This window comes from Rhodofomes roseus (assembly GCF_022264815.1).
Source record: "Rhodofomes roseus strain CIRM-BRFM 1785 chromosome Unknown C8Q71scaffold_17, whole genome shotgun sequence".
NCBI lineage: Eukaryota > Fungi > Basidiomycota > Agaricomycetes > Polyporales > Fomitopsidaceae > Rhodofomes > Rhodofomes roseus.
Window position 1 is genome coordinate 547,278 of NW_025952973.1, and position 11,402 is coordinate 558,679.

Consider the following 11,402-nt stretch of genomic DNA (forward strand, 5'->3'; position numbering starts at 1 on the left):
TACATGCAGAACGTCGAGATGCACGTCAAGAAGCCTGGCCGCACAAGCAGATATACAGTTGATGACCCGTGGGAGGCAGGGATGTTCCGCGTGTTCTCATCCGGAATGGATGTAGGCGACGACACGGGGGAGGCAAATGAGGTGGGCGAGGGCAGCAGTGAAGCTGTTGGAGTCGCCGTGCGTGGGCCCCTGCCTACTGAGGAAGAAGCAAATGGTGAGGACGGCGACCTTGACGTCTGAGGTAATGCAATTTTGTACATACCATCGGTCAGTGTAGTTCCTGTCATGTTCTCTCATCATAGCCGTGCTGGTGGGAGTGAACAGCCCGCAGAGCTTGTCGCACTACCGGCATTTGATAGAGGATGGTGGACGAATGTTGACGGTGGCTTAACTTGTGCAGTGGACGTGGATGCAGGCCCTTCCTCCGCTGGCATGGCAGTGCTAGCGACGGCATCTGGCTCACTCGTGCCGCTTGTGCTGGCCACCAGCGCGCCGGGGCAGCTCTTATTACGGCCTGTTACAGACAATGTGAGTCATCTCTCGCAGAACTCGACATACTACTCACTGTTGTGTCCGATTTGCTTGCACCGACTACAGGTTGGGGCCTTGCGCTTGCGTACTTGCTGGTTGTCAATAGGAGTGTCGTTGGCGCCTGTTCCGAGTCCTGGCGCCGTGGTGTGATCTGTACCTGCTGCTGTATCTGCCTCTTCTGGTGGCCCGGGGAATGCCTCGCGTACCAACTGAAGGAGAGGGCCTGTGTACCGATCCACCCAATCCTGCGATGCAGGCAATTCGCGCTTGACGTCCTCCAGAGACAGAAGCTTGCCGGCATGTGCGCAGTCAATGACACGGTCGAGAGCTTTGTCAGGTAAGATGAGGCTGCCGCCATGGTTTCTTAGAGCGGCGGGACCGTATCGTGTGGATGTCTCTTCGGCCCGCCACTTGACCAACGCATTGCGGAGGTCGAGATCTGCCTGGCCGCTGTCGTACGGCTTGATTGTTGATTTCCGCGTCCCCTTCATAGGCCTTGTGAAAGTCGTCGCAAGTTCCTCAAAAGCGAGCGGGTGGCAGAGATCACAGCACACCAACGACACGGACGGAGCGCACCTCTGGCAGCCAGACGGTGAGGAGGGATCACACTCCAAGTGGTCCCAGCCTGCGAGTTTGCCGTGAGAAATCAATCGACACATTTGGGTCTGATAACATACTGCGCTTATCGTTCGAGTACACTAAGGTAATGGGCCACCGACGACACCCAATTTTACGACTGTCTGCGTTGAGCAGGTCAAGGATGGCCGCATGCGGTGTACGTTCTTCTTTCCCTGCCGGTTTGACTGCTGAACTAGTCTGTTGTCGCTGGCTGTATGTTGTGCGTAGCTCTTCAAGATCGATCGTCCGTTTGTCCGGCCCATTCTGCATCATCGTGCTTGGTCCCGCCGACGGTGCTGGTTCCGACTCTCCAGCAATGCCGCCATCTTCATCTGAACTTGTCGCCAACCCTTCCTGATCGCCGGAGTGATTTGCTGCATTGGTAGCGTCGACCGATGTTGTCTGCTTGGCGGCGGCGCCTATGCGATCATTGCCCGGGCCTGCGATACGTTTCTTAGGTGCGCCTGCCGTCTTCTGTGTGGTGTTCCTCTTCCGCTTGGCTCTGTTTCTCCTCTTCTCTTTTGCCAGCTCGCGTTTCTCAACCTCGTCATCAAAGTATTGCTTCTCGACTACGAGGATTGCAAACGCAAACTCTCCGAGACCTCGGGCAGCACGACCGAACCGCTGCCAGAGCATGTTCATGCTGACCGGTGCTTTCCACTGCACCACAAGCTGTATGCCGGTAAGATCAAGTCCCTATAGCATACACTTGTTACTGACAGTGCACAGACCGATCTAGAGGTTGGAACACACCATTCCGAAAGCGTCTGTGACGCACAATCCGAAGGTATCGCCATTTTTGAGTGCCTCGTACTCGTCCATGCGATAGTGCGACGTCATGGAAGCATGGAAATATTTGATCTTGGACAGACGTAGATGGGCAGGAAGCCGACTGCGAAGGTATTTGCATGCTGCCTCTGTCTCCTTGATGCTGTTACAGAAGACCAGGAACCTCGGCGGAGGTGGATCACCTTCCGCAAAGCCATCCGGGATTAGGAATTCGAGGTCCTTGAATGAACTCGCTGCATGGACCATCTTCCGAACACCAAGCGCGATGTCTGGGCGGTCATTCGAGCGAAGAATGTGTTCGGTGCGATCCTTTCGAAGTTGTAGGATCTCAGATACTTCTGCAAGGAGTGGAGTTGGCAGGGTAGCAGATGCGACGTAGAACGGTATCATATCAGGAATGAGGTGACGTAGAGCTCCGACATATTTGTACTGCTCTCTGAACGAATTCCATTCCTGGATACAGTGGCCCTCGTCGAACACAACGTAGAGCAAACGTGACGTGAACGACGGTAGCTTCCATAGCCGGTCACAGTGACCGCCGTCTTGCATGAGGATTTCCGGGTTCATGACAATGACCCGGTGCTTCCCTGCTGCGATGTCCTGGGGCACTCTCGGTTGGTGTTCATGAATCTTGACACAGCCTGACACTTACCTGAAAGGTTTCATTCGTAGCATTGCTTCTGTCCACGGCAACTCCGCTAATCCCAGCCTTTTCCAACAGGTCGATGTTCTGCTTTCCGAGGAGGTTCAATGGAGTGACGACGATCATGCATTTGTCCTCGCCGTCCTCCAGAGCCATCAGGAGTGGGAGCCAGAATGACAGGGTTTTGCCTGACCCTGTGGCAGCAATGCCAACAACGTCGTTCTTCCTCTGTCGAATTGCGAGACCGATTTTGACTTGGAAAAGGCATGCGCGTTTCTGGAATGTTCTCCTCACGAGATCCCGAACACGGGTAATTGTCCAGTTGGTTGGTGACATCACGAAGAGATGCGGTGATAGACTTTAGAGTACTGATAGACTTCGGAGTCGATGTTGAAGCGTCGAGACAAGGAAATCTCGATCTCAAAAGTCGCAACAGTGCGGCACGCTACGCGAGCATCTCAGAAAATCCCGGAAAATAAAACCTAAAGTAGGGGTACGTCGCTCTGGCTAGTCAAAAGGCGCCCGCTCGGGCAAGCCTCGGTGACCAGTTGGGCCAGCCGTCCTACAGTGTTCTCCTCGTCTTAGTCGGCTAGTTGGGATTCCGCATTGAGTAAGTTCAAACATATAAGCGTCTAATTGCCTATTTCGGATGAAGCATAGAATACCCTATCGACATGTACGAGCGAGAACACTGTGGACGGCTGGTTTTAGGAGCCTGGCCACAAACGCTCTTTATCTCTCTCCGCCGCTTTTCATTTAAGCTCGTCACCGCCTTCTGAACCGTGAAAACTGTGCCAGATCCTAGTTCCTGAACTCTACGACCGCTGCAATTTGCATGATGGCTGAATCCGGACCCTCCACGTCCGCGGTCTCAACGTCCAAAGCAGAGCAGGACGCCCTGCGCGCGGCGACCTTCCAACGGCTCCATCCAAAGGTCTATCTTGAGCGGTTCCTGGCGGAGAATCTCCGTCCGGATGGCCGAGAGCTTGACGATTGGCGGGAGGTCTCGGTGAATGTAGGTTGGTGCCTTTCCCTCTGCGCGGGGAGTCTCAGGCGGACGCATATACTCACTTGTATGTCGGGCGCATGCAGGGTCAATTTCCTCTGCGGATGGCTCTGCTCTGGTACGGATGGGAGACACTACCGTTGTATGCGGAGTGAAGGCTGAGATCGCTGAGCCCGAGCTGGACAGCCCCGAAGAGGGATTCCTTGGTGAGCATGGATCATCCAGAACGTCTGTCCTAAGCCCCGCTTATGCGTCCAAGTCCCAAATCTTGACCTCCCCGCGATATGTCATCCGAGATTCAAACCAGGACCGCCAACGGAGGAAGCCCAGGTGCTCTCGGACAGATTGAACGAAGTACTCATCACGTCCGTAGCACTCCCCAAAATGCATTGTGATCCACATTGACATTGAGCGTGTAGCTCTGGTGCTATCTCAACAAAGTCTTTATGCATTGAACCTGGCAGGGCGGTCTGGGTCTTGTATGTCGATGCGACATGCATCAATTATGACGGAAACGCGTTTGACGCTACATTGCTCGCCATGATGGCGGCTCTCAAAAACAGTACGCATTTCACCTCATCAACCCTCGTCGACGAGCCTTACTGCATAACATCACAGCTCGGCTTCCAAAAGCTACTTTTGAATCAGAGACAGGCCGCACAGTCTGTTCCAGAAAAACGAAAATACCTCTCCAAGTGAACCGATTACCGGTCTCCATGTCGTTCGGGATATTCGACAGGTATGTAGGCATCTGCGTCTAGTCGTACATTTCCCCCCAGACTCACCGGACACGCGTAGCACCCACGTACTCGCCGACCCCACGTCCTTCGAAGAACCCTTGCTCGACACGACCTTGTCCATTGCAGTAGACGAGAACGGTGGCCTGGTATCCGTAACTCAGCTCGGATTGGGGGTCGTCGGCAAAGAAGACGTGCTACCGCATTGCATCTCCGCTGCTCGAAAGCGTTGCTCTGGTGTCATAGGGCTACTTGCCAATATATCATAGCTGAGGCCCGCCGATTGTTGGTGTAAGCGAACTGAACAAGTCTACACTACTACGATGACTAGCATGCGGCACCCCACCTAGTCCCAAGTACTCACGGGTCAACGTTTCGCGACCGAGCCCTCCAGTGAACGCACGGCATGGTTCTATATGCTACTCTGTCCACACATAATGCACCGAGCATGCAAATCAAGATGTCTATTGGCACTCACAAGCAAGCTAGTGATAGATATCGACGGGTATATGTCCGAGGCAAGATATTGCTAAACTGTACAACAGACCAATTGACAGAACGTACTACGTATGCAAGACAGTAACGCAAGTCCACTAGTAGGCTCGTAGGCTAGATTCCCTCCTTTATACAATCGCAATATTTCACCCAGGCCCCATCCCCATCGGGCCCGCCATTGCCATGTACGACCCCGGCGGAGGTGAAGGCGGCCCTAGCGATTGCGCGATCGCCTTCCGCCTGTCCTCCCAAGCCCTCAGCGCCTTCAAAAGCTGGATCATCTTGTCCCGTTTGCCCTGCCGGATGTCGTTGATGCTCACGGTGCCCATCTTGACATCGTTGTCGAGGAGGAAGTCGAAGAGCTTGAACAGCCCATCGAGCTTGTCGTCGTTCGGGCCAGACGGGAACGCAGAGTCCGGCACACGCGGGGTCGCCTGCTTGCCCTTAATATCCTCCGCAAGCCGGAGCAGGGCGAGACCACCGTAGATCTGGCTTGACGGATCGGCCACTTGCAGGTTCTTCGGCAGGTGAGAGTTCGCCCAGTCTATCAGGCCTGCATCCACGGACGACGTCTGGGTAGGATGAATCAGTCAGCGACCCTAGCATCTGAAACGAAGAACATACGGTCGACTCCGTCAAGGAATTGAGCCTGCGCATTTCCCGCGATGGCCGCGGTGGAACCTTCGAAGCAGCGATTCTGGGGGACGAAGGTTCGGCGCTGGTGGTGGAGCGCGTGTCGTTCGTGAAAAACGAGTCGAGCCTTGTTCGCTCTGAGCTACCCTTCTCCTTCGCCGTGACGCCCATCAGCAAGACCTGCGCGTCGCGCTGGGTGAGCTGGTTCGGATTCTCGGGACGCATTGCCTTCTGGGTGGCTGCTCGTGCACCGGGCGACGGGGGCCGTGGGGCGGGATTCATCGCTTGCGCGACCGCGAGAGGGATTGTCGGAATGTTGCATGACGATACCACAAGGTCTGGGTGGCTCTAGTTTCAGCCTTGTCGCAGGTCAAGCATGCTAGACGCACCAGCATAGTCTCTCGTGATCGTGGCCTTCATGAGAGCCTTCATCCATTCTCGGACCGTAACATGCTCCTCCGAGCTGAAGTAGTGGGTTTTCTCCGAGTCGTGCATGATACGGAAGCCATATCGTCCGGGGTCGATGTTCTCATCTGCAACAACCTTGTAACCGGCGATGTTGATGTACCCCTTGATCTTACTTTCCTGAACCACATCTCGCGTAAGGCGGCATTCACAGTGTGTCCGAGAGGAACCATACCGTTTTGCTCTTGTTCCGCAACCAGTACAGATGCGGACCCTTCAGGACGAAGTACCGCACCTTCCACGCGTTGTAGCGCTCGCCCTTCTTGCGCAACCAGCCTTCGTGATCAGGTGTCCCGATTTGCTCAAGGATACTCTGACCAGGTTTGAGAGTGAGGTTGAGCGGGCTAGAGTCTGGGCTTGTAGGAGACCTGGGGGTGTCGTCAGCCTTTGGGGTCTTTTCTACTACCGGAACGCCGACGGTAGACGCCGTGCGTTTGCGCAGGACTGCCGACCTTTCCGGCTCCTTGGCTTGATCCTTTGACTCCTTTGCCTTGTGCTTAGGTTCCTTGGATGTCTCCTTGGGCTCCTTGGGCTTCTCGGAATCTTTGTTAGGAGACTCCTTGACTTTGTTGAGCGAGGGAAATTGGCCAGATCTCTTGTCCTTAGCGCCATCGGCCGTAGAGGGACGGCTTGAACTCCGCTTCTCTCGTATCCTGGCGAAGGTGCCATGGTGCTTTTCCTTTTCGTCTTCACTCTTCTCGATTGCGCTATCATCGAAGGGCCTGAATAATGAATTAATTCATTCTCTCGGCGATTGCACTTACCCAGAGAGCGACGGAGGCGGCTTTCTGCTCCTGCCACCTTTCCCGAGTGTCCCAGAGAAGGAAGTACCGAAAAGGCTGAGCCGATCCGACGCCTTGCGACCGTCGACGCTTTCGCGCTTCTTCTTTGGCCTAGCTGTGGGCACAGGAGGCGCGCCTTCGGCTACAGACTCAGTATCGTCCGGCGAGTTCGTAGAGGACGCTGCGACTGACGCCACGGTGGCAGCTGACAGAGGCGGCGTTTGTGGAATGGAAGTGTCTTTGGAGTGACGACTCGCGGTGTCGTTCAGCGATGACTTCTCCCTGATCGAGCCATTGTCGGTGCGCCAGAATAGGCGCCGGCTCTTGGTCTTGGTGTCCGACGCAACTGTCTCGCTCTGCGCGAAAGTCAGCAACTCAGACGACGAATCAGTGCCAGTGAAAAACCTTACCTCACTCATGGCACCACGATCTTCCTCTCCAGACGGACGAACGTCTCCTCCGACTGCGGTAGCCGCTATAGCACCGTCGCTGGGTGAGAGGATCAACTGGGCGGGACGTTTCTGTGGCAAGTTAGCGGACTCGGGACAGGTCCATCGACGAGATACCGAGGACTACACTTACCCCGTCCTTGATGGCCTGCGCCAGACCCAGCCCAAGACCCACGGCTTGCGTCCCAGGCTCGCCCCCCTCCACCTTCGCGACGCCATTGCCATCTACCTGAGCGGCAGGCCATTCATCGCGGGTCGACCCGTCGCCGGTGTGCAGCGGGTGCTCCGCAACCGGCGAAGCAGTAATCGGGCTGTGCTGATAGGCCTGCGCGTACAACGGCGAGTACGCCCACCCCGAAGACGCCTGCGTATGCGCGGAGCTTTGCAGGCTCGCGGAATGCGAGTGTGTGTACGGCAGAGACTGGCCTGTCTGCGAACGAGGCGTGGTGACTCGGGCTGGCGTGTGCGAGGGAGACTCGAAGATGGAGGGGGGACGGCGCAGCTCGGTGATTGCGTTCACGATGCGGGCTCGCTTCCCGAACGCGACGATGCCAATCTCGGTCTTGAGCACGTTTGCGTCGAGCTCGAGGAGTACATCGCCAGTGATCTCTTGCTCTGAACCCCCAGGTGAGTTGTCTGGATGAGGACGTGTCTATTGAGAATACGTACCGATGAACTTCTCGCATACACCCTCGTCGAAGCCTTTCGCCCGGAGCCATTCGACCACTTGTTCGACGGCCCACTCGGAAGGATGCCCGTCCGGCCGCTCCTTCCTCGTAGATGACCCAGACGACCCGCTCCCAACCACCTTGACCTCTGGGCCACCTGCGCTCATCATAGACACTGTGGTCGCAGGCGTGAGTGTCTGCCGGACCCCAGCTGAGCTCGAGCTCGTTGCCCCACCAAACGACGATGCGGTCGGGGAGGGGAGGTTGGAGGAAGGGAAGGATAGTTGCGGGGTCTCGGCGATGCGGACGGTACTCGGTGAAGGGCTGACAGTTTGCACGGAAGGGGATGTCGCAACCACTGAGGGAGTGTTAGGAGTAGACGTGGGATGTAAAGCGGTCGGAGCGGGAACCGGTTCGGGAGTAGTAGAGGTTGCTGCAGGCTTCTCTTCCTCTGGAGGTGCACTGGTTTGACGCGAGGGTGAAGGTGTTTCTTCAATGGGAGAAGCCTCTATGATGTTCATTGAAGGAGAGGGTGCAGGTTCCTCTTTGGCAGGATCAGGCGAGAGCTGCTCCTGTGGGAAGGTCGACTGTTCGGGACGAGCAGTTGTGATTTCAGTCGTAGCTGCACTAGGCGAGGGAACGATGAAGTCTTCCGAAGGCACAATTAGCGCAGAGCTGTCTCTTGACTTTTTGTTACGGAGGCTGCTGTCCGAAATTGTGATCGGCGGGGGTGGAGTACGGAAGTCCATAGTGGATGTACGGGAGTGGGTAATGGTGAATGTTGGTTTGGAAGTGGGTTCATCGTCCTCTTCGTCTTCCTCAGAGATACGTCCGTTGGCATCGCTAGAATGCACACGGTCGGAGAGGTGCCGGAGATGGATGTGCTCTTCACCCTCGTCTTCGCTCTCATCGCTCACCTCGAAGTCATGCGGAGGTCCTGAGAGTCGGACCGGGGTACCAGAGCCGGCCGTAGAATCGGTCCTCGACTGGGCCTCCCGCCGCTCGTTCTCCATTTGCGCGCGCATGGCGAGCATCGTTCGAGCGCCTTTCGACCAGCCATATCCAGTTTCGTCCTCGTCCTCGTCCTTCTCCCTCTCGTCTTCGGCGTCGGAATGGTCCGTGGACTGAGAACGCGAGCTCATGAAGCTGAAGCTCCGTGATTCATCGTTCCCTCGACCGAGTTGCTCGATAGCCTTCTGCACGTCCGTCATAGTAGCCTGCATCACTTCGGCGCTACCAGACCGCTGTGCGCCGTTGCTGCCTGTAGCTAATTCTTCCGTGCTATGGCTCAGAATAGGATCGGCAGTGCCATGAGGAGGCTGTGATGTACCACCGGCTTTTGATGTTGACGCAGCAGGCACTTCGACAGTCGAGGACGCGGGGGACGCGTTGGCGGTCCCTGTGACAGCGAGTCGAGATGAAACAGAGGAAGGGTTCGGGGATGTGTAAGTCTGAGGGAATAGTCCGACGGCCCCTGCTGGATTTCGGCCCTACAGAGCGAGCGTAAGCGGGGCTATGAACTGACATCTACTGCTGAGTGCTGAGAGGGACAGTCGCGGACTGGGACAGACGAGAGATAGTCGCTGCGACGCGCTGCACCTCAGTACGCTTGCCCATCCTACTTGCCCACCACAAGGCCTCCGTCATAGCTCGGCAGCAGAGCGAGTACACTCACCTTCCACCACCCGTCCCCGTACAAGTCATCCTTCTCGATGACCTCAATCTTATCCCCGAGCTTCAACGGCACCTCATCTGGATTCTCGGGCGCGAATTCGTGGAGGGCGTAGACGTACTCCGGCATGGTCAGTGCACTCGCTGCGAGACGAGGCGGGGGTCAGCAAGAAAAGGGAAGTAAGCAAGAAACAGAGCAAGTGAGCGGCGGAGATGATCGAGCAAGGAGGGTTATGCGCGGGTGACAAGCATTGCAAAGTGGACCGTTGGGTCGTGGGCGTTCAGACAACGTTCCCGCCAGGCACATTACGCGGGCATTATCCGCCCAAACAGGGCAAGCATGCCCATATATGGCCACCGCAAATCCGCCATTGGCGGGCAGCCCGAGCTTCTCCACGACTGTGAGACTCCGTGTCTGCGTATTGCGCCTGGGCTAGCTGCGTGTTGCCTGGACAGACACTCACCATGTCAACGCGTCGTCTGAGCACCGTCCACGATCTCGCGTCTCTTCGTCTGCATCCCGACGGAACTCGCGTCCAGAACAGCGAGAAGAACCTGCGCATCCGCGCATCCAAATACGCAGCGCAGGACACCAAGGGCAATTGGTTTGCGCGCGACGCAGGCGGGACAGGCAACGTCAAGCAGCGATGGGCAAAACCACGCGATGAGGACGCGGACGAAGAGAGTTCGAGTACGGATGAGGACGAACTACCGGCGAAGAATAAGGGGAAACAGCGGGCAACAGAGGATAATGAGGAGGAACAGCTAAAGGACAATAGGGCACGGAAGCGGCGACGGTTCTACGAGGATGAGTCTTTCATTGCGGCTACACCGTCAGGCGGTCCTTCAGCTCAGGGCAGCCCGAAGGCGTCTTCAAGTAGACTATCCGAGTCGGAACCTCCTGCGGACTGGGTGCTCCCTACGCCATCAGCTGTGAGTGCGTCAATGCCCATCAAAATGTAACGTCAGTCCAACGGGCCTCCTGCAGGAAACGTTGAAATGCATGCACTACTTCGCTTGCAATTATTACACAGCCATGGGACAGCTACGCGATAGCACCAAAGGGGCCCGCCGATCTAAGAAAGCCAGGCGGAGAAAGAGACTCCAGGAGGAGGAAGACGGCGCAAGAAGCAGCGAACCCCCTGACGAGCCTGCTCCCCATGAGAGTTCTACAGAGGAAGAGTCTAGTTCGGCTTCGGAAAGCGAGGACGATGAGGATGAAGACGCAAATGGTGGCAACTACAAGCCGCAGATGCGTAGTCGAAGACAGAGGAGAGCAAGTCCTGACATGTACAAAGCCTTCGACGGATCCGCTCTCATGGCAATCTGTGAGTGTATCGTCTGTCGCTCATGTTCGCCAGCAGTCCAATGTTCATACCGAATCCTTTAGCAATGTTCGTGCAGGAACATATCGCGCAGCTGTTGTCCGCAGACGTACCGGATGAGTGGGACGCAGAGATGGAGGCAGACAGACAAGCTCAGCGTGGCAAGCAAGCAGCACTCAACAGTCTCCTCGAGAGCCAGCATGGGCGGCCGAGCTGGAAGGTCCGAAGTCGAAAAGCGAAGGACGTCGGGGACGAGGAGGTGGCTGAGGAGCCTGACAAAGACAAAGACATAGAGACACCCGGTAGGCGGACCAGAGGCGTTGTTCTGCCCAAGGTCTCGGTTCCATTTTTGGATGACAGTTCGGAGGACGAGGACTATGTCCCATAGGTTCGTTGTATAGCCAATTGTCGTAGATATTTCGCAGCCCACCTGGCAGCGGAGACCTCTGCAGCACTTCGAGCTACAGATAAGGGCTGTCATATTGAATACATACATACCTGGCCGTCGACTCTTGTAAATCGTCGCGACGCGATGGACTTGCGCTGAGCCCAGCCTACATCACCTGCTCGATGTACCGTCGCCGAAGAGA

The 11,402-nt window shown here is 56.3% G+C and overlaps 4 protein-coding genes across 4 annotated transcripts; 2 read left to right on the plus strand and 2 right to left on the minus strand.

The window, feature by feature from the left end:
- Nucleotides 1-557: 557 nt before the first annotated feature.
- Nucleotides 558-2,917, minus strand: C8Q71DRAFT_712032 (P-loop containing nucleoside triphosphate hydrolase protein; the record flags this gene model as incomplete). Its single annotated transcript, XM_047920834.1, has 5 exons — nt 558-1,156; nt 1,209-1,360; nt 1,442-1,845; nt 1,903-2,538; nt 2,591-2,917. 5 exons carry the CDS (start codon nt 2,915-2,917, stop codon nt 558-560), a joined length of 2,118 nt encoding a protein of 705 aa, XP_047776543.1.
- A 337-nt stretch (nt 2,918-3,254) lies between these two features.
- On the plus strand, nt 3,255-4,756 carry C8Q71DRAFT_772716 (ribosomal protein S5 domain 2-type protein). The gene is made up of 6 exons (XM_047924420.1): nt 3,255-3,600; nt 3,674-3,793; nt 3,847-3,952; nt 4,007-4,149; nt 4,206-4,326; nt 4,386-4,756. The coding sequence occupies exons 1-6, from the start codon at nt 3,417-3,419 to the stop codon at nt 4,591-4,593; spliced, it is 882 nt and encodes a 293-aa protein (XP_047776544.1). The 5' UTR covers nt 3,255-3,416; the 3' UTR covers nt 4,594-4,756.
- C8Q71DRAFT_772721 (uncharacterized protein) lies at nt 4,757-9,774 on the minus strand. The gene is made up of 9 exons (XM_047924422.1): nt 9,492-9,774; nt 7,818-9,306; nt 7,282-7,763; nt 7,110-7,220; nt 6,682-7,055; nt 6,093-6,624; nt 5,842-6,037; nt 5,444-5,790; nt 4,757-5,391 (listed from the first exon to the last, which is right to left on the minus strand). The coding sequence occupies exons 1-9, from the start codon at nt 9,615-9,617 to the stop codon at nt 4,966-4,968; spliced, it is 4,083 nt and encodes a 1,360-aa protein (XP_047776545.1). The 5' UTR covers nt 9,618-9,774; the 3' UTR covers nt 4,757-4,965.
- An 11-nt stretch (nt 9,775-9,785) lies between these two features.
- Nucleotides 9,786-11,323, plus strand: C8Q71DRAFT_177524 (uncharacterized protein). Its single transcript, XM_047916778.1, has 3 exons — nt 9,786-10,420; nt 10,476-10,815; nt 10,878-11,323. Exons 1-3 carry the CDS (start codon nt 9,953-9,955, stop codon nt 11,198-11,200), a joined length of 1,131 nt encoding a protein of 376 aa, XP_047776546.1. The 5' UTR covers nt 9,786-9,952; the 3' UTR covers nt 11,201-11,323.
- The last annotated feature ends 79 nt before the right edge of the window (nt 11,324-11,402 follow it).

Coding starts and splice junctions, on each gene's coding strand:
- C8Q71DRAFT_772721 (XM_047924422.1), bottom strand. CDS start 9,617: ATGCCGGAGTACGTCTACGCCCTCCACGAATTCGCGCCCGAGAATCCA. Junction 7,764..7,817: donor TGTATGCGAGAAGTTCATCG/GTACGTATTCTC, acceptor CTGGGGGTTCAG/AGCAAGAGATCACTGGCGAT. Junction 5,791..5,841: donor GATCACGAGAGACTATGCTG/GTGCGTCTAGCA, acceptor AGAGCCACCCAG/ACCTTGTGGTATCGTCATGC.
- C8Q71DRAFT_177524 (XM_047916778.1), top strand. CDS start 9,953: ATGTCAACGCGTCGTCTGAGCACCGTCCACGATCTCGCGTCTCTTCGT. Junction 10,421..10,475: donor TGCTCCCTACGCCATCAGCT/GTGAGTGCGTCA, acceptor GGCCTCCTGCAG/GAAACGTTGAAATGCATGCA. Junction 10,816..10,877: donor ATCCGCTCTCATGGCAATCT/GTGAGTGTATCG, acceptor CGAATCCTTTAG/CAATGTTCGTGCAGGAACAT.
- C8Q71DRAFT_772716 (XM_047924420.1), top strand. CDS start 3,417: ATGATGGCTGAATCCGGACCCTCCACGTCCGCGGTCTCAACGTCCAAA. Junction 3,601..3,673: donor GGAGGTCTCGGTGAATGTAG/GTTGGTGCCTTT, acceptor GGGCGCATGCAG/GGTCAATTTCCTCTGCGGAT. Junction 3,953..4,006: donor TTGAACGAAGTACTCATCAC/GTCCGTAGCACT, acceptor TTGAGCGTGTAG/CTCTGGTGCTATCTCAACAA.